The following is a 22097-nucleotide window of genomic DNA, read 5'->3' as shown; positions in this document are numbered from 1 at the left end:
AATTTTTTAGGTTAGATGGATAAAATAGCCCATAAATTAAATTTGTTTATTTGATAAATAAAACTAAGCATCTAATGAAAAAAAAGTATCAATAATTTTTATGAAATATTTATAAAAAAAATCTATTATCATATTCTGTCGTACCCTATTGCCATTTTTTTATTAAAATTATCATGTTGCCATGTCAATATCTTCTTTTGTACCTATCTGTATTCTTACCTCATACAAAAACAGCTGTAACCTTTGTTTTCCCCTTTAAATATCTCCAACAATAGGTTGTACGTTGTAGATTGAAGAGGCTGACTCCTTCCTTAACAATATGGGATCATCATCGTCATACACTGAAGATGATTTCAGCACCTCTGCCTTCGATCCTTCAACATTTAGCGTCCAGGAACTTGTTAAATTAGCAGCACCGGATTTCTCAATCCCACAACCATTTGTTCGTATAAACCAACAACCTCCTTCCTTGTCTGTCTCCACTCCTTTGCCACCAACCATGGACATGTCTCGTTTGCTTTTGGAAGATGACCACCAGAAACTTGAGCTCCACAAGTTGCACTCTACTTGCCAAGACTGGGGCATCTTTCAGGTTTGTCTGTTTCACTCTCCAGAACTAAATTATATATATGTATGCATGTATGATTGAGTGTAGTTAATGAATGGATATGGTGGTACTGGGGCAGTTGGTGAACCATGGGGTTAGCTCATCACTGCTGGAGAAACTGAAGCACGAGGTGGAGGAATTTTATAGGCTGCCATTGGAAGAGAAACTGAAATACAAAATAGGGGAAAGAGGGTGGGAAGGGTATGGAAGGAGGATGAGAGCAGATGGCAAATATGATTGGGTTGACACTTTGAATATTATCACTAACCCACTCCATATGCGCAGCCCTCATGTCTTCCCACAACTCCCTCCTCCTTTAAGGTTCTTTCCCTCTTTGCTTTAAGCTTCTCAGAAAGTGATGTTTACTTAATATTTAACGGATGTCATCATCATCATGATGCAGAAGTACGATGGAGTGTTACTTATCGGAGCTCCAAAAGCTTGCCACAAAACTTATTGGTTTCATGGGAAAAGCATTGAAAATTAAAGAAAAGGAGATGATGGAGTTGTTTGATGATGGGTTGCAAGCGGTGAAGATGGCATATTATCCTCCATGCCCACATCCAGAGTCGGTGATGGGTCTTATTCCACACTCTGATATGACTCTCCTCACTATCCTACACCAACTAAATGGTGTGGATGGCCTTGAGATTAAAAAAAATGGCCTTTGGTTCCCTTTCAACGTCAACCCAGATGCTTTTGTGGTCAATGTTGGAGACATTTTCGAGGTACAAACTTTTTTTTGGTAAATTATATCATTCCTCGTTAAATTATAAATTTTTATTTTGTTAACTAAATTATTCAAAAATTTTATTTAAATAACTAAACTATTTAAAAGTTTTTATTTAAGTTACTAGGTTAAATTTTTTTTAAAAAAAATTCCTCTAATAAACTTAAGTAATTATTCGACGATTGGTATGATAAATCAATTCTCATCGATGATATACCTTAGATTAAAGTCGATCTGACAATCAATGTTAAAGATCAGGAAAAAAATCTATTTCAATTTTGGTTCGTAAATTCATAACATTTAAAGCTATTTAATGAAGAAAATACATGAATTGTAAAAAAGAAAGGAAAAAAAAAACTTTCGATTGATGTAGGTAATACAAATAGAGAAAGTCATAACATCGATTTTAATAAGCTAGTGACTTCAATGAAAAATTTTGAACAATTTAGTAAAGAAATTGTAACATTTTTTAGTTAAGTGGCCAAAAAAAATTAATCCAAAAATTTTGTGAATAATGGTGTACTCCACAAGCAGGTTGCGACTGTGATTATAAATGGTAATTATTTTATATATTGTTAGTAGAGATTTTTAAACTCCACAAGCAAGTTGCGAGTGTGACTAATGACACATTTAATTTTTGTTATTACATCCCATAATACAATTGTCAAACCCTCAACTAGGCATTATATAATTTTTTCCATATTACAAAATACATTCCTAGGTATGCATGTATATAAGAAATGTGTAAATGTTAATGCAGATATTTAGCAACGGGGTTTATCACAGCGTTGAACACAAGGTTACTTGCAATAAAGAGAGAGAAAGAATAACAGTTACCTTCAACTTAAGTCCTAACTTTGAGACGGAGGTAGGGCCTTCATTGAGTCTTATAAATGCAGAAAACCCTCCATTGTTCAGAAGGGTGGGAATGGAGGACTACTGCAAACAGTTCTCCACCCTCAAGGTCTATGGAAAAAAATATTTGGATTATATGAGGATCCAACCTTCTGAGAATGGCGACTGAGTTTTTGCTTTTTATTAATAGAAAGAAAAAAGATAATTAAGGAAAATCATGGTTTATGGTGAAGCTTTTTAAGAGTTTTTAGCTTTACTTGTAAGCTTTTTTATACATGGAGTTCCTAAATAAATAAATAGCAAAAAGAAAAAGTAAATTGACAACCGTACCTTCTGAGCCATCATAATCTCAAGATTATCATCCCAATTGTGAACGCAAGAATGATGAGCACTTTGAAGCCTTCAAAGATCACGACCGGTAAAAGCACTAGCCTCTTATGGTAATCCACGTAAGCATTTGGACAAATCAAAACCCATCGTTAATCGAATAAATCTATTTAAACCCAATAAACATTTTGCTCACCAAGATTACTATCCTCCTTTAAACGGTATCGCCAGTCGACACCATAACCGTTACTAAATTGGTGCTTAAAGAAGATGGTGAAAAGCAGAAACAGTATGCATGATCATTCTCATTATCATCACCATCGCTGCATAATAACACAGCTTTAAATCCCAGCTCAGCCATAACCATTCTTTAATGTTCGGCTGCTCAAACTATAACTTGATTCACGAGTTGTGATCCCACCCGGAAAATCCGCAAAAGAATTTTAGTACTCATTGATCGGTTCATTTTGTGACATGATTCTCTAAATATATGAAAATATTGTAAAACAAATTGAATAAAACCACATCATGTCCAACACTTCCAAATCCAAACAACTTTGCTGCTAGAATATTGTTGAAAATCCAAATAACCACGCTGCTAGAATCCGTTGAGAGAAGTCTTCAAAGTATAGACCACGACCACAGCCCCAACAATGGTAGGTATTGCACCTATGTCAAGGTTTGGTCTCCCTCCTCTGCCACGAACTTCACAGAAGGATAACACCTCAATTGGTGGACACACGACCTGCATGGCTCACAAGAGAACCCTTCAAGACTTTCAACAGAAGGGGGGGACAACCCCAACATGATAACAATACCTACAATTATTGGGGGTTCAGCCAACAAATGATTTTTATAAGACTTCTCCTGAAGGGGTCATCCCCTCAACAAATATATATATCAGAAGAAAACCAGATGTAGAATGAGAGAAAATGAACGGAGCAAAACTAATAAAGACTGAGGGAGCCCGAAAGAAGTGGCAGCTAATTTCATTACAACTACAGAGCAGCAGTTGTAGTAGTATAAATATACAAAAAGATCAATTTTGATCCTTGACATTGAAATGAGAATTGCCAAGCAAAGGAGCTTTAAGAAAACAGATTTGTACCAGGAAATGCCTTTGATCTTACATTTGCCATAAAAAGGCAAAGTCACACCTGTATGCATGTATGTATGGATGTATGCAACTCCACACTTTCTTTTCGTTGCCTAAATCCTGAAATTCGATGAGATGGTAGTAGGCAATGTATGGCATCTCTCTTATAACTCAAAACCCATCTTTTCTTTGCTTTTCTTTTCATCCTTTTTTAAGATTTCCCCCCTCTTTTTCTTATTCCCTTTTCGTTCGCTTCCCACTTCATAAACTGTCTTGTCCTTAGTTGTATGTCTCTTTGGCTGGAAAGTGAAATTCTTTGCAAAATGCCTCGAATCAAGTATTCAGGTTGAAGATCTTCGCCACTGCCTTTTACTTTTCTTCTGAGGCAATTTAAACGGACTCCAACTCTTTCTACGTTTAGAGGTTTCGCAAAAGAGGCCAGAGGCTAAGGCCTGCTGAAGCCATAACTCGAATTCTTCATCTTCATCAATCATTTCAGCATCCAAATCCCAAGGATATCTGCTTGTGTTGGACCTTTGTGTCTTCTCCAATCCAACCATGTTTACATGGAAGCTAGGTCGATGGGTGTTTGGTCTACATGCCATTCCCTGCAAAAACCATTTTCGGGCAAATTAACAATCACTTTAACCAGGCAATCTTTTTCCCTCACATTAACACCCTGGACAGTTTCTTGACCAAAAGACATATTTTACATTTTAGAATTTCAAATCCCTGCACCAACCAAACTCTTCATCCTTCTATGGTCTTTTGTTTTGATTATATCCAACATCTTTTCATTCTTAAAAGAAATTTAGCACATATGGTTGAATTTCATACTTCATCATACAATAAAATAAATATACTCATTACTTGCAGCTTTGCAAAATACTATCCAACCACTGCTTTTTATCTACATTTCAAAGGATTTCATGTAGAAACATTTTAACCCCCTACATTAATATTAGTATACTTATAGAATTTGAGTGGAGACACTTGCCCCCACCCTAGATCCATCCATCCTTAGACATACTGAATTAGTAGGAAAAATAGCATGCATAAGGGACTTAGTTACAGGACACATGAGATGTCTATAAAGAATCAATAATCAAATTGGGCTGTATGTTTTTTTTTTTTTTTTTTGGGGGGAGAGGACAGGGGACTAGGGTGCATGCAGATGCGCAGAAGTTTCATTTGAGAAAAGACGCAATTTATCAGTTAGGACAACAACAAATAATTGCATTGCCCATTCCATTGCAGAGGAGAGTATGACTCAATTCAGTTTGATTAAAAGGAATTTTGATATCAAGTTCAAGTCTGTATTTGATTAATTTAGCTTGGTTTATAATTCAATTTGAACATCTATTTCATAACCATAACACAATTTAACCCAGTATTTGCATCCAAATCCAAAAGTCAGATTTCAAATTTAAGCCAACTATAAGAGGAAACCTAGATAATAGAAAACGACACATGAATTTTACACACAGAACAAGATTTGTACATACCATACGCAAATACACACCATATCTTTGGCTTACGACTACGGTTTTGATTTGGACTTTAGATAAAAATAAATTGACAATGATAACAAGAAAGAAAGCCATTTCCATCTCTAAATGGTCAGCTATGTGAATCATATTTTTCTCATTCCACTTGAAGTTAATTTTTCTAGGTAAGATTCATGAAAGACAACCACTTTTTGAAATTTTGCCAAATCATTATGAACAAAAGGAAACCAACAAACAATAATTATGTAATCTGGATACTGAACTGAGTTGAAAACTATTTACCGAAACCAAATTTTATCCACTTTGTTTTACAGTGTGAACCAAGCAGTATATATATAACCAATTGTTTGATCATTTAAGTATTTAATATTATGCTATAACTTCTGACTTTCTTTCCCCTTTCATAACTTCTAAATAAGATCAAATTAACCAATAAAGTTAAAATACACATCCACCAGATATATGTACATGTATCTACAAAACAAGAACTAACCTGACAAATAGCCCATTCTGAAACATCAAAGATCTTGCTCTCGGCACAAACAAAAGCACGTGGTATTTCCACCTAAAAGAAAGATGAGCAAACTGTAAAGTGTAATGAATACTATTGTCTGTTAAGCAGCAAAGTGCACATAAGGAGATTGCATCAAATGCTTACATCCTTAAAAAGGTATTTTAGTCACATACACATCATTATGTTCTCCATTACCGTGGATAAAGTAATCATGCAGAATGCCCTGGAGCCATATCCTCGTTATCAATCTTCAAATATTATCTCTGTTATGTTTCCCCACATTTTGTTATTAAGCAATTGTGATTCATTTTGGTTAGCACTTGTCCAGTCATAAAACACAGGGATGACAAATGGGAATCCCTGAAATTGGCCATCTGGAATTTTAAACATCCAAGTGCACATAATGCTCAGGGTCAGGAGCTGCTTAAGAACCAGCAAGTGAAGTTGCTTCTGTAAAAGAACCAACATGTCCTTCTCAAGACACTACCATTAAAGTAAGTATTATGCAAGTTTTGGTGTACTCAAATGCTAGAATTAAATAGCTTTTAACCCTGAAATTGGCCATCTGGAGTTTTAAACACCCAAGTGCACTTAATGCTCAGGGTCAGGAACTGCTTAAGAAACAGTAAGTGAAGTTGCTTCTGTAAAAGAACCAACATGCCCTTCTCAAGAAACTAACATTTAAGTAATCATTTAACTAGTATGCAAGTTTTGGTGTACTCAAATGCTAGAATTAAATAGCTTTTATAATCTAAATAATTCTTTAGCCTCATTGTAAACACCTTCCTTATTCCAAAATAAAAAATTAGTAATGCAAAACTCAGATCTGTTACCTCATTCCAGCTCCAATCTTAAATTTAGTATCAGATAAGCTATTTTCTGCTTTTAACTTAAAACACCACATCAAGAATGATTGGTAAAGCTAAGCAAATTGCCAATTTGATAATAAACACTGTAGACAGAAAACACTCACAATTTCAAGTCATACCAAATTCAGTTGAAATGATCAATTTTGTAAGAAGGAACCCACCTTTTGAGGCCTATCAAACACCAAGGAACCTTTGTACTCAACCCACCCATCTCCATCCTTGGCTTGATGATATTGACAGCAATCCTGAATGCAGAATTAATCTCAAAATTTTATGAAATAAGTTGAGGAGAATATAGATACTGTATTGAGTGTGTGATGTGTATACATGCATGTTTTTGTGCGTGTACTTACACAGACATACATGTGCTTGTAAATTTTGGGCCCACATGAAAAACAAGTGTGTCGTATGCATGAGAACATACTTGATTAGTGCTTCATTCCTAAAGAGATGCTATCTAAATACAAGGTGCTATAAAATCACCTAGGGCACAACTTCGAAGAATTTCTCTTTTGTTTGTCTCCTACATTTTTAATGTTCTTAAGTGGTTTGCATCAATTATTACTTTTTGTTTGAAGAGTACCTTTTGCTTTCTTAAAATCTGCAAGCATTGGATTGAGGTACATTTTTGTTTGAACTTTTATTTTATTTTTGTTTTCAAACTTTTTAATGTTTAAATTTATAAAGATATTTATTATAACTTTAGTTTCAAAAGGCTTATGCCTCAAAGTTTCGTTCATGATTAAGCCATATTTCATAAGTCGTCAAATGCTGAACTTTTTGAAACAGAGGATTTGAAAAAGACAAAAGTCCGACCTGGCACCATCTAGCCTTGGCCTTGTTCCTATTTGTGCATACCCATATATGTGAATTACCACACTTAGTGCACTGTATACGCCTTGATTCTTCAGAGCAATAGTCTGGACTGGGCTGCTGAAATAAATAATGGTTGAAAGGTATTAATTTTACATTATCATACAACATGTATGACTAACTCAGAATCACATGAATCAGCAATGCAAAACAAGCTTTCGCATGCTGGCATGCAGCCAGCAGGCACTAACCATAACAACATAAAATACTCGATAGTGACTGCCAGAGGTAAACACTGCTGTAATGTTGAACAACCCTTAATGAGTCGATTGTCAAACCAGGTAACCTCTGTCACCGTGACTCATAAATTGGTTTTTGCTCAAGAGGACAAAGTTACTATAGACTGAATTTTTTTCCATTTTCCAAAAAATCTATAGAATATATCAATATAAAGAAACTCCTGGACAGGGCAAAACCAAGTGAAAAGAACCCCGAAGCTAGATTTTTGAATTCTAAGAAGATATTATCTCCCTTGTGTCAAGAATTTTTGCATTTTGATTCCTCTTGGCTATAAATTCCATTGAAAAAAGAACCGCAAGAGAATAAATAGAAGCAACAAAAATGAAAAGGTGCAATAGAAATCAAAACTACCTGCCGTGAAGAGCCATGGGACTCTTGACAGACACTCCGAGTCCTGGATTCCTCTTTTCTTAATTGCTCATCATAGTCCCTCTTTTTCGTGGAATCAGAAAGAACCTACAAAATACACGCCAAATCTGCTTAAGGCCAGAGCCGACACTTCCAGAGCTGATGACATTCTTCAGCTTTCATTTTATATGTACATAAAACAGGAAGTCAAAATAAGAAATTAAATTAAGACTAAAATATAACAAGAAGAACATAGTTGCTAACCTCATAAGCACATTGAAGTTTCTTAAATGATTCACTAGCTAAAGGACTCCCCATATTTTTATCAGGATGTACAAGCATTGCCTGTTGCAAGTAGAATGGAGAGAAAATAAATCAATAAAACAAGTAGGTATACCCAAAAATCAATGGAAAACATAAGAAGGCTTTAAAGAAACCTAATGAGAAGCAAAACAAAGAAGGATATCGTCCGTCTCATCCACAAGCATTCCCTCCTAACCATATTTCTCCTAGATTCCAACCCATCAAGTTCCTTTATGCAAATCCTAAAATCCTTTCCGTTTTCTTAACAACAAATTAGGAAATAACCCATAAGAAACAAAGGCTAAACATGGCCGGATATCACTAGCATAGAAAAGGAGAAACCTATCTCAAGTCCAACTTTTTGTTGAATTAAGTACTGGGTGCATAGACTAGATATTTAGATAAATGAAATATGTATGCCCTTTTGCCAGGACAGAATCTACCTTCTTTTTATATTCCTTCTTCAGGACTGCAGTGTCAATTTTTGTATGACGAGGAATCCCCAGTGCTTGATAATGATCAGTGCAATTCAATATTCTTGTCATTTCATCAGCTGAACTAGTTTCTTCCTTGACCACTCTTTTTGCAGAAACCTCTTTTTGGTTAATAACAGATGTAGTAGCAGATTTGCTAGATGACTTGCATGGCTGCACCTTCTCAGAGTCAATACTAGGATTAGAGTATTCACATTCCCCAGACAAATCTTCTTCCATAACTGGTTTGGATTCCTTTGGCTCTTCATAATGTGCGGTTTCACTCACATTATCAAAACGTTGGACCAAATAATTCAATACATCGTTCGAGAGAAATGCAAGGTTTATTGATAGGAAAACACCAAGCCAACCAACTCGAACTTTGACAAAGTAAATAGAGTATGTAGTTGCTATCAAGACTATCAACCGTGCATGGCTTAAGGAGAACATATAACCTGTGCAGAGAGAAGAACTTCAGATATCTGAAATCAATAGAAGCAGTAAAAGAGATTTAATGCAAATATTAAGTCCATGAAAGTTGCAGATTAAAGAATTTCTCATCCAGAATTAGAGATGAATTGCTTCTCACAAGAATAATTCAATAATGCAACACCGGCAACATAGAAGAAATATGCACAAGTTTTTAGAGTAAATATACATGCTAGCCATGTTTTAAATGATATATAGGACTTCTGTGAAGTAACACTCTTTTACACACAGCAAAGGCTGGATAAGGGCTTCAAAGGATAGTCAAGGATATTCCTAAAAATCATCTATCATTTAACTTCATTCCAGAAGGTTAATTATTGCCAGTAGTAGTGGCAGAAATGATAACCAAAGTCATGAGAAAGAACTGATAAAGTCAAAGAGCAATTCAATAAATCACCAATGGTCAGCATACAGACTGCATGCACTCAGTTCAGACAAAAGATTTGATGGGACAGCGGGCATGCATACACAAACACTGGTATCGAGGAAAATGGCAATTGATGATTGAACTCAACCTAAATGACGATAGATGAAATTGAAGTAAATAACATTAAAATATAGTCAAAGAACCCTGCAATTTACTTTCGGAATTAGTGATTCAATTAATCACCAAGGATTAACAACTGCAGGCACTTGGTTTGAATGGTTTGAACCAATGCTGTTGGAACTGGACAGGACCGGCCGATCCAACCGGTTGAACCAGGAACCAGTGGGTGCACCAGTCTAGACAAGGACATTGAACCAGGTTTTGAGCAAATTGCTCGGAATTGCCATTGAACCAGTTAAAAAAAACCCATTACCAGCTTCTTATATTTATTGGTCCAAACCGGTAAACCAAAAAAAAAAATCTGGCCCAAAATCCAAATAAAAATAAATAAATTTTAAAAAAAAACACTAAATAAATCTATTGGAGAAAAATTATTTTCTCAGTCAAATTTGATTTAAAAATTTATCGAAGCAAGTTGAATTAAAAGAACCGAGTTATAAATCTTTTCAACTTAAAATAAATACCAAGTATAATAAAACAAGATCTATAAGATGTTAGGAGACTTAAGAGTTCATCTAAAAACTTCACAAAAATTAGGACTTTAAATGAGCCATTGTTCGAAAAGTTGCAAACTTTTAATATGGGCATCGGCGTATGTATGAGCCTTCAGATCAAATGCTTTTGCTTGTTGCCATTTAATATTAAATTGTGTCAAATTGTCAAGGTCTTTTTATTTCATGGGTTATATGTCTATACATGCAATAACAGCATGGGAACCGATGTTTAATTAGTTGTGGGCTATATTAATGTGTTTATTGCTTGAAATAATCTTAATTAGTTGGATGATATTGGACTCGGTATGTATCTTAACTCAAGCCTAGAGATTAGTTATGTTGTTTACCTGAAATTATATTGTTGATGTTTGTTTTGGTAGTTCAGTTTCAAGTTTTCAATACTTCAATTATGATTTAGGAATGATAATGTTGACGTTTTAATTGAATTTGGAATGTTTAAAAGATGTTTATGTCATTATTATTTATTTATGTTTATAAGTTTTTTAGAATTCTTTTTTTCTGATTTTTCCAATTTTTCTAAATTTTTTCTCCCTTTTTTTTATTTTTTGGCGGACCGGCTGGACTGGGAACCAATCATCTGACCAATTCAACCACCAGTATGGTTCTGAAAACATTGGTTTGAACAAAGCATTTGATAGTAAAATGGGCATGCTTAGACAAGCACTGGTATTGAGGGAAATTATAACAGATAGATCTCAACTTAACCTAAAGACATCATATAATAGATTAACGAAAAATAGCAAACTTGTCAATTTGAAATAGGAAATAACATTAAAACAAGTACCAGCAAAGGATACTATAATCACTTCTGGACCTGATAACATCAAAGTGTGAACTGGAGGCACTTGATTTGGATAAAGCATTTGATAGAGCAGTGAGCAAAGCATACTATGACAAGAGCTGGTATTGAGGAAAATTACTATAGATAGATCGAAGTCAACCTAAAGATATGCTAATAACTTAACCAAAGATAGAAAACTTTTGAATTTGAGATAGCTTATAATATTGAAACAACTGCCAAGTATCACATAATTTTTTACTTTTTGGATTTGATAACATCAAGGAGCAATTCATTTAATCAACAAGGTGTTAAAACAAAGATTGGAGGCACTCGACTTGGACAAAGCATTTGATAGGACAGTCAGCAGCTTAGACAAAGCACTGGTACAAGGAAATTACCATAGATGGACAAAACTCAACCTAAATAAATGCATGATTTAACCAAAACTGGCTCACTTTCAATTTGAGATAGTAAATAACATAATTACCGTCAAATGATCCCACAGATTTTACTTTTAGAATTTAGGCTCTTATGTTCCTAATAATAAATCTTATAAGGTCTGATGAAACTAATCCCACAACCACCTACACTTACTAGACATGCAAATTCTCTAAAGTTTAAGAAGGAAGTAAAGAGAGCCTAAGATGGTAAATGCTTAGCTTATAACAAAAATTTACTGACTCACACAGAAATTAAGAGGCAAAGCTCCTTTCATTATTTCCTGATCTTGTTCCTACCTTTCGATTATTTCAAGGCCATATCCTACTGATACTTGTCACAAACCAATACTTTCTCCTTCAGTTTCCATTGGCAGAGTACCACCCTTACTTCCAAGAAAACCAGATCAATTTGTAAAAGAACTTATAAAGATATGGGTGCTTCATTCTCCCTATATATTCCTATAAGTTTTCTACTTTAATTAGCTTTCCATGCACAAGCACATGCATGTTGGAACTTGTATATACAGACTAGAAAAATGAGGCATAAGTCTTTTGGACACAGAATAAGGTAGATAACATCTGCTTGAGAAAACAGATAATCTCATACTTGATGCCTGTAACTATTCCTCAAACAGAGGATGTATCACAGTCATCAACAACATTGATAAACCCATCTCCTGTATCGTGATAGAAGTACGCATGAAATAAGTAAAAACATCATCTTAAGACAAGAAAAATTCATACTCAGGCTTAAGACAAGAAAAATTCATAGTCAGGGAGTAAGAAACAAACCATACCTCCAACTATAAACAGTGTTCCCGTCATCCAAAAGTTAGCATACATCCATAGTATCAAAATGCTGAACAATCCTACAATAAAGAGTCCTGGAGTGTAACCTAAGTTCTGAATGGCAGCTCCAGCAGCTCCCTGAAACATATGAGACAAGACTCTTAATATCATTCTCAAGCTTCTAATGGCTATTTAAATAAGATTGGTGCCACTCAGTAAAACTGACCCTTATATTTGTTTAATAAAGTGAAATCCATCAGAACTCCCAATAAACCATAACATCGGCAAGTTTTGTTTAACTTAATAAAAAAATCCACCATTAGCATCTATTAGTAACTTTTGCTCCTTCAATTTCATGTCCAAAGGAACCAGTAGAAACAAAATGCTATCAGACAGAATAACACATTTGTAGGTTAGGGGATATTTTGAACCTTCAAAGTCACAATTTTGAGAGAACAAGTAATTTGGCTCATTCGAGATTTAAGTGTTGAAATAAACTTCACTGGCACTTGTACACATCACCACGCAGATGGTTTTACTCACAATAGTGTGGGGCAAAAAACAAGGGCCAGCACTTCAAAACAGCCAAAGGATGATGCTCGATGAACTTTCCATCAAAAACCAGAAACAAAAGCATGTTGAAACCTCTCAGAAGGACTTCAGGAAATAATTTGCAATCAACAGTTCAGCAATCAGCACAGCCAGATGATTTTGGGGAAAACAACCTATAAGCTAAATCAAAGTATTCTTTCCAAGAGACTCTAGCCTCTAACATATTGATTGGTAAACAAAATGTTTTTAACTTCATTTTTGTTTTTAACTACTCAACATCAAGCAATCAGGCCGAGAAATTTTACCATAGAAAACCCAGTCTTTTTTTCTTCTCTAACAAATTTCAAAATTACAACAACGTTAACAAAAATAAAAATCGAAGTAATCAATAATCCCAACTTGGTTTTAGCTCCTTCCAGTCAAATTAACAAGTCTATCTAACTAATCAAATCAATATAAAATATGCAATCAGCTTGAAAAGTGTTCAATAACGCAGATAACCCAAAAAGATACCATATTTTAACAAAAACATAAAACGAGACATACCATACTTAGAAGTAGATAGAGCAAGCAAGACATGGAAGTCAAGCTGAGGAAACAACTCCACATTATAACAAGCAAGGAAGCTGAACCCAATCTGCTACATGACTGAAACCCTCTCACCAAACAATCTTTCCAATAAACCAAAAGCAACCTTGAGAACTTCCAGAGATTAAGAAATGCACTACAAACCATAGGCCAATGCTTCTCTATTAACAACCCCATTTTATCTCTAAAACAACCAACAGCTGTTTTCGCCTTGGAATAAACATGCTTCTGAGATTTTAACCATTTCCAACCTTGCTTATACAGCCCTATATCCTCCATCACCGCTTTTAGCCTTGGATTCACCTCACAAGATGGATGAAACTTTTGCCAAGGAAAAAAACGTTTCAGGAATTGAAGCTCAAAGGAAATAAAATACAACTATTACCCATTTATCAGAAAGAAAGAAAAATCTTTAAACACTATACCCATTTGAAAAATTGCAGTTGAGAGAGTAAATTCGATCACACTGGTTCATTCAAAGCTGAAATTTGCTTCACATGTAAGCTTCCAAAAAAGTATATTTTAAAAAATGAAAATAAATAAATAAATAAAAAGCCGAAAGATGGAAGCAAATTATGGCCCTTTTTGACTCTGAAAATCTAAAACTAAATCCAAAGACAGAGACAAGTGAAGTAAAGCAGATGATAAAGTGAGTTGAGCTAAGTGAGTAAAAGCAAAATTATATCAGAAAAGGATTAAATGTTTATTTTGATTATGTTTTTCTGGTATGGTTACAAAACCCTAATAGGCTAATACTACTATTATTTGGGGCTTTCTTTCTTCAGAGATGGGTTTTTTTTTTTTAAGCAATTAAAGTTAAAAAGAAATTCAATTGATTCCGCTGTTAGAAGTAAGATATAAAGTTTGATTATCCATAACAATTAATTATTTTAGGAATGTTGACCGTCGTCTTTAAAGTTCCATCTTAAATTTGTCTCAATTTATCTTTATTACTTTATCCAATTTGGTTGTTGCACTAAATGAATTTTAATAATTTGGTTTTAATGCTATTTCCCTTTTCTTTTTCATGTTTAAACCCTTATCTATTAATAATTTAATTTGGATGTACATATGGATAAGGATGGTATGTTGGATACCTATTGTAATTGCTGAAGACTACCCAGAGAATTTGAGTAATTACACCTAATTTTAATTTGGTTCAATTTTGCTATTAGACCCTGTATTATGTGTAAATTATGGATTTAGTATATATGCTTTAATTTGGTCATTTTCAATCCATATACTTTTTAGATTTTGAAAATTTTAATACTAATCATTAATTCATTAAGTTAAATTTTATTTTATTTTTAATTCTAATTTTCTTTTATATTTTTCCGAACCTAAGTTTTAATTTATAAAATGTGAATTGGTATGATTAAGACATAATAAGTTACCATAAAAATACACATTTGACAATTAAGTATGATATTATACATCTATCCTACTCACTTAAGAAGGAAAGTACCCAAACTCCTTTATATTTTAAAAACAATATCATAGGTTTTAATGATAAAATTTATATAAAATATTTAACACCAATTAGAAATTGAGAGATCCTCAAATCAATAAACAATTTTAGAAATATAAAATCAATGGAATTAGCTTTTAAAATTAAAATATGATCCAAATGTAGAGATATAGTCCTTTACCTTGGGGTATGATTGTCGTCTAGCTTGGAACAAGCAAATTAGAAATTTTGTGGGATGGAAACACTAGAAAAGAGAATGATAAAAATTGTGACCAACAATGATTTTTAAAAGGATGAAAATGTTGGCGTTCTAAAACTATAGGTTATATTCATAATAAATACAAAATAGGTATAATTGAATTAAATATAATTGCTTATAAGATTGTTTGTTATATTCGTAATAAAGGCTTGATACTTTTTAATATAATGGTCATTTTTAGGTTATAAATAAGAAATAATACAATTTAACATCCGTTTTATTTAAAAATAACATTTATTAAAGGATTTTTACCGAGACAATTGTCTATTAAAGTCCAAATTTACTTTATGTCTATCTTTTGACATGGTTTTCGTCTATCTTTTGACACGATTTTAGAGAAGAGTGCTAGGGATTTTTTTTTCTTTGGAGTTTTGTGTATACGTGTTTATGGAGGAAGAATTGGCTAATTTGAATCTCAAATAAGGAGGAAGAGGCACCGATGGAGGAGAATGAATATAAACTTCGTATGGTGCGGCGCTGCTTGGCTGACAGTGTGGTCCACTTCCTTTCTCTACGAAATACAATGGCTGACTTCTGGCATCCCATTGGGGGATATTCATATCGGATATTTGTGAGAAAATGTATCTTCCAATTTTTTTCATGCAGTAGATATGAATAGGGTAATGGCTGGCACCCAGGGGCGAAGCTAGAAAAATTTTTTAGGGGCGGCTGGATGAAATTTTAATTTTTTATAGTTTATATCTTTATAATTTGTAAATGATTAAATCAAATTTTTATAATTTTAGGGGGGCCAAAGTGCAATTTTACCTTTACTAATTTAAATTTTTTAAAAAAATTTAAAGGCCTAAAAAATAATTTTACATTTTAGGGGGCCGAGGCCTATGCCATCCCCCCTGGCTTTGCCTCTGCTGGCACCCCATGGTTTTTTAACGACCATTTACTCCTACTACGTAAGATTTAACTGGGGGAAGATCCGATGTTAGCTCTGTTACTATCGGCAGAATTTTGGGTCCAGGTCCATTACTATCGGTCGAATTTTGGGTCTAAGTCCAGGTACATGACTTGCTTCCATGGTTAATGTCAGAGGTAATGGCTCAATACTTTGGTAATTTCTTAGGGATTTTTATCGAATATGATACATCAATTCCAATGTTGGGCCTTCAAAGGTACGTGCGAATCAAAGTGAAGTTGGATGTGAGTCTGCCTCTAAAGCGTAAAAAAGAGGTTTTGGTGGGAAATGATCGATTTTTCTATGCATGATTTCAATATGAAAAGTTGAGCTTGTTTTGTTTCATATGTGGTAAGCTTGGTCATGGGGAGAGTTTTTGTTCCATTAGGGTCAGAATAGATACGTCAAAAGTAATCTTCGGATGGGATATTTTGTAATACCCCCTACTCGTATTCATTGCCAGAATAGGGTACGAGGTATTACCAGAATTTACGATATTTTTTTATATTCAATATAGCCCATTTATAAATATCTAACCTTCCCTACAATATTAAATCGAGACCAATCCACTTCAACCAAACCAATTCAACATATTTTCAAGATAAATTCATGCATATTTATAAGATAACGTCATCACATACACAAAACCAGGTTTGTTAACCATACTAACGGCTAACGTTACATTCATTTCACGTTAACATTTACTTTATTAGCTTATACATGCCATTGATTTCCAAAATAAAGTTTCTTTATATACCGAAATCCTGAGGTTGATAGTGTGGTGTGTCTCCGACTAAATCTGACCTCCGAGCTCTTAACACTACAAAACAGGGGGAAAGGAAACAGGGTAAGCACTTTGTGCTTAGTAAACTCATGTAACAAGAATTATACTTACCGAATATTTTCAATACAATACAATAAACATTCATATATCCATTCAATGCATTATTACCCTAACATGCACAAACTCAACATTCAAGTTAGTAAAATAATTTCCATGTACCCATAATATATACTATGATTGATGAGCTCATCAATACTACGATTTCCATTTCCTTGTTATTTTTCCATATTTATCCCGTTGAATTTCTCGAAATTTCGATGGATTTTCAGAGGTACACTTTTAGTGTACATTTTCGGGTCCATCAAATCATATTCATGTACGCACATTTCCATTTTAAAGAGCACACTCCCGCAAACCTCATCCTTACAGCGGGATTACCATCGAGCTAAATCCTCAGAATATAAACTCATAGAGTATTGTCGGGATTACCGGTCGAGCTAAATCCTGCAATGACAATTACTCTAATGAGCTTGGATTTAAATTACCATCCGAGATAAATTGAGACCTAATTGGATTACCCGTCCGGGTTAAATCCATTTTCCACATATTCTTCGGGAGGGCTATATCAGGATAGGATCACCCGTCCGGGCTAGATCCTTTTTACCGTCAATTCCTTCTCAGAGATCCATTGAATTTTCCTTTCATTCAACCGGGATTTCTTCCCCTTTTTATCAAATTTATCAATGTTTCATAAATTTTTTATATAATGAACATTCAAATCATATTCACATCAATAACATACATTTCAAGTATTTAAGAATATAATTCAAGTTACACGAACTTACCTTGATACTTGTTCCTGTACAAAAATCTACTAATCCTGAACTTTTTCCTTTCCTCGATCTAGCTTCGTATTTGAATCTTTTGGATTTGGTGCAAAAATTATGGAATACCAGCTTAGATAACCCTCCTATGGCATTTTTAGCTGCTGGAATTGAAGAGAAATGAAGAGAAATCTAGATATTTCCTATTTAGTCCTAGTTTTATTTAGTTAATTTTGCAATATTCCAATTTTGCCCTTAATTTATCAATTTTCCTGCTGATTTCATGCCCTTGCCGTCCAGCCCAAATAAATTTTGGGTCTAATTGCCTTTTAAATCCTCTCTCATTAGACACTTAAGCTATTTAATCATTCCATCCACTTTTACACCTTTTACAATTTAGTCATTTTTATTTAATTAAATATCCAAACATTAAAATTTCCTAACGAAATTTTAATACCACATTACTAACATTTCATAAATATTTATAAAATTATTTTCGACTCGATTTTAAGAGATAGAGGTCCTGATACCTTATTTTACCCAATTTCTTCAATAATTTCTTTTTCTAACTAACCACTAAATCGGTAAAATTTTTCTATCAATATTTTCATACGATTTTCCTATCATATCAATTTTCATGCAAAAATATTGAAATAAATTTCTCTTTAAATCAGATTTGTGGTTACGAAACCACTATTTCGATAACCTTAAATTTAGGCCATTACATATTTCACTTCGTGCTGCAACGAGGAGGAGAACTACACTGATGAGTCGTTGGTTGGGAGAGGCGAATGAACTGGTTTGCCAAAACTTGGATAAGGAAAGTAGGGATAATGGGCATAATGGTAGGGATGATAGGGATATGCGGTGGATTTGGAGAGATTATGTCCCAACCCAAACTATATCCCATTAGGGCATAGAATTGAAGCGCTAAATCAGGAACCTGTTAATCAATAGAACATGGGTTGTGGGGTCGATAGTAGGGCCTCGAATGTGCCTGAGCCTATGGATTTGATATTGGAAGGGGAGAATGATCTTCTTCACACAATGGATGGTAAGAAACAACAGCGTTTGGTGGGGGACTCGTCAAGATTATTAGAACAGGATGCTGGAAAAGATCCAAGTGAGAGATCGGCTAACTTTGCTTTACAGAGCAGTCAAGAGCAATGAAAATTCTAAGTTGGAACATCCGTGGATTCCGGAAGCCAAAGATCGTTAATCGCCTCAGTAACAAACTGAGGGTTATTTCTCCTCAAATTTTGTTTCTTATGAAAACAAAGTTTAGTATGAAACAGATGGAAGTTGTACGAAAGAAATGTGGTTTCAGGAACAAAATTGATGTAAGGGCTATAGGATCCAAATGAGGCTTATCTTTGGGATAGAAGGGTAATTCTCTGGTCACTTTAAGGAGTTTTTCCCAGTAGCACATTGATGTTAATATTCAAGATGACGACAATAGATATCTATGGAAGTTAACAGGATTTTACGAAAATCTTGAGGAACGGTAAAGAAGATTGTCATGGAATCTTCTTAAGCAGTTGGGTCAAGATCATTCGATCCCCTAGTTGGTTGTAAGGGAATTTAATGAGATCACATTTTCATTTGAAAAGAAAGGTGGGCGCATTTGGTCAAAAAAACAGATGATTGAGTTTCGTTTGACACTAGAAGATTGTGAGTTAAGTGACTTGGGCTTCATTGGTAGATGGTATACATAGGAAAGAGGGATGTTGTCTTCAAATAATATAAGGGAGAGACTTGATCGGAGTGGTGCGACTTTAGACTGGTGGAGTCTTTTCTCATCTTATTCGATTAAGTATTTGAGTTATACCATCTCAAATCATTACCCGATACTAATGGATACAATAGGAAGAGCTCAGAAAGAATTGAGGAGAGAGAATCATAAATTTTATTTTGATGCCAGTTGGTGCTTAGAAAAATCGTATGAAGAGGAAATTAGGTATGGATGGGCATTTTATTTTGAAAAGATCTCGGTGAAGTTAGAAAAGTTGGGTGGACAACTATAGAGATGGAGTCGTCATATCAAAATGGAAAGAGTAGCGAGTCGAAAGAAACTGGAGAAAAGACTATTGAAACTTTATGATCTCGATCTAGAATATGATGTGTTGGTAGAAATCATTGGCATTCACTTGGGTATTAACATTGAAGTGAACAAAAAGGAATTGTTTTGGGAGCAACTTGCCCGTGTTAACTGGTTGAAGAATGGCGATCGTAACACTAAATTTTTTCACAAAGTTGCGGTAGGGCGACAACATAGAAATAGAATTCATAGGTTAAAGACTGAGGCTGGTAGTTGGGTCAGCAATGGTGATGATATGTTGTAAATTGCCTTGGAGCATTTTAGGAAGTTATTCACTGCATCTGCGATAAATGATGATGAGAGAATCTTGGGACTTGTTCAACAGAAGATTATAGCGAGCATGAATAAAGAATTACTAAAGTATTTCACTAAGGAGGACATATAGATTGCAGTCAAGTCGATGTCTCCTCTTAAAGCCCTGAGGATTGATGAGTTCCAAGCGTTGTTTTACTAAAGGTATTGGCACACTGTTGGCTCTCATATTTCTCAATATTGCTTATTGATTTTAAGATAAGAGGCTGAAATGAGTGAACTTAATAAAACCTGTATAGTCTTGATACTGAAAGTTGATAAGCCATCAAATATGACACAATTTAGACCCATAAGTTTATGCAATGTTATTTATAAAATTATTGCAAAAGTTTTAGTTGGGCACATGAGTGGAATTCTAGATTGTTGTATTGATGAGGCTTAATGGGCGTTTATACCAGGCAGATAGATTTAAGACAATGTGTTAATTGCCCATGAGGTTTTACATTCATTGAAGATGAAGAAAATGGGCTCTAAAAGAAACTTTGCACTTAAACTCGATATGAGTAAAGTATATGATGGGGTGGAGTGGGACTTCCGAGCTGGTATGATGGTTAAATTAGGATTTCATGCTAATTAGGTAACACTAATTATGATGATTGTTTGCTTAGTATCTTATACAGTGGGTGTTAACGAAGATGCCAATAAGCTATTTTGGCCATCGAGTGAGTTGAGGCAAGGGGATTCGTTGAGCCCGTACCCCTTCTTAATTTGTGCTGAAGGTTTCTCAACATTATTGAATGAGGCAAGGGGATCCACTTGCAGTTAAAACTACACTTTTAAATTTTTTTATAAAATTGTTTGTTTTCTGCTCATGCGCACACGCGATCAACCATTCATAACCCTATTAACACGACTCTGAATCGGACAGATACATAGATCATCCATCCAACACACCAAACTAGCAAAAAGTTACTTCATTAGATAAACCGAAGAAAGGGTAGACTGACAAATAAATTGCATATTGGCGCACATAACGCATACTGACAGACAAAGTGCTACTAGCGCACAGAGCACATCTTGGCGCATAATCCTATACACAATCAAATCCTATGGTATGCCAACTATATCTGACTCAGCTTGACTAGTTAATAGGGTACTAATGTTCAATAGTATTATACAACATGATACATATACCAATTCACATTCATATGCATATCGATAAGTTAATTTCATCATCAAACATATATATTTCATATTTTATAACATACCTAATTTCAATTCTCATTTCACATATCACAATTCAAGTATCTCATGTCATTTTTCATTTTAGTCCTCTAATGTGATAATTTATATCACAACCAATTAAAATCATTCACAACCTCCTCATGTACTTAACATGTATTCATCTAATTAACACATTTAATCAAGAAATCAATCTATTCCGAATCATAAAGTACAAACTGAGATTTCGTGCATCACTCATCCACGATTTTTGCTTTTCCTTTCCCTTTCGATGGTTCAGTGTTGTTGTTAACTAAAAATGATCATAAAACATATCATATTATCAATTTCCAGCCAAATCAAAATCAAATATCAAATTTCACCTATTTTTCAAATTATTCAATTAGTCCCTAAAATTGAGACAAACATAACTTTCGATTTAAGGCTTTGGATTAAAATCCGATTTCACCAAAACTCTTTGGGGACTCTCGATTTGCTATTCCTACCAACATTTCACAATAGTTTTGCATGTAACTCGACTTGGTCCCTAATGTACAAACCAACAATTAAACTTTACAAATTAGTCCTTTTCATAAACTAAACTTAATTTCTAACAATTTCACACCAATTTCATCTAATTCTCAACAATGACAACTTTAAAAAACTTTAACAGTTTTACAAATTGATACATGGGCTAACTAAATCAAACTTTCATAGTTCAATGTCTATAGAAATCAAAGAAAAATGACTAGGGACTTACTTAAAATTAAGGGTCAAATATGAAACAAGATAAAGAAAATAGTAGAGTTACCATTATTTTTTTTTTTTGGGTAGGTA

General features: G+C 34.1%; 2 protein-coding genes across 3 annotated transcripts; one reads left to right on the top strand and one right to left on the bottom strand.

Moving 5' to 3' along the window:
* Positions 1 to 251: 251 nt before the first annotated feature.
* On the top strand, positions 252 to 2521 carry LOC108463956 (codeine O-demethylase-like). Its single transcript, XM_017763986.2, has 4 exons — positions 252 to 592; positions 687 to 928; positions 1011 to 1335; positions 2098 to 2521. The coding sequence occupies exons 1-4, from the start codon at positions 320 to 322 to the stop codon at positions 2359 to 2361; spliced, it is 1104 nt and encodes a 367-aa protein (XP_017619475.1). The 5' UTR covers positions 252 to 319; the 3' UTR covers positions 2362 to 2521.
* On the bottom strand, positions 2108 to 14440 carry LOC108463955 (uncharacterized). Of its 2 annotated transcripts, XM_017763979.2 has the most exons (11): positions 13870 to 14440; positions 13403 to 13765; positions 12313 to 12442; positions 8714 to 9198; positions 8232 to 8312; positions 7971 to 8075; positions 7323 to 7439; positions 6668 to 6751; positions 5617 to 5688; positions 2523 to 4223; positions 2108 to 2303 (listed from the first exon to the last, which is right to left on the bottom strand). In XM_017763979.2, exons 2-10 carry the CDS (start codon positions 13721 to 13723, stop codon positions 3957 to 3959), a joined length of 1662 nt encoding a protein of 553 aa, XP_017619468.1. In that variant the 5' UTR covers positions 13724 to 13765; positions 13870 to 14440; the 3' UTR covers positions 2108 to 2303; positions 2523 to 3956. The 2 variants fall into 2 exon arrangements, with proteins under 2 accessions (XP_017619468.1, XP_052879930.1); XM_053023970.1 differs by having other exon boundaries at positions 13403 to 14439.
* Positions 14441 to 22097: the final 7657 nt, after the last annotated feature.

This window comes from Gossypium arboreum, chromosome 13 (genome assembly GCF_025698485.1).
Source record: "Gossypium arboreum isolate Shixiya-1 chromosome 13, ASM2569848v2, whole genome shotgun sequence".
NCBI lineage: Eukaryota > Viridiplantae > Streptophyta > Magnoliopsida > Malvales > Malvaceae > Gossypium > Gossypium arboreum.
Note: the sequence above shows the minus strand (reverse complement) of the source record. Positions and strands in the feature narration are given on the sequence as shown.

Coding starts and splice junctions, on each gene's coding strand:
- LOC108463956 (XM_017763986.2), top strand. CDS start 320: ATGGGATCATCATCGTCATACACTGAAGATGATTTCAGCACCTCTGCC. Junction 593..686: donor AAGACTGGGGCATCTTTCAG/GTTTGTCTGTTT, acceptor GTACTGGGGCAG/TTGGTGAACCATGGGGTTAG. Junction 1,336..2,097: donor ATGTTGGAGACATTTTCGAG/GTACAAACTTTT, acceptor ATGTTAATGCAG/ATATTTAGCAACGGGGTTTA.
- LOC108463955 (XM_017763979.2), bottom strand. CDS start 13,723: ATGGAGGATATAGGGCTGTATAAGCAAGGTTGGAAATGGTTAAAATCT. Junction 12,443..13,402: donor TCTATCTACTTCTAAGTATG/GTATGTCTCGTT, acceptor CATATGTTTCAG/GGAGCTGCTGGAGCTGCCAT. Junction 9,199..12,312: donor AACACTGTTTATAGTTGGAG/GTATGGTTTGTT, acceptor CTCTCTGCACAG/GTTATATGTTCTCCTTAAGC.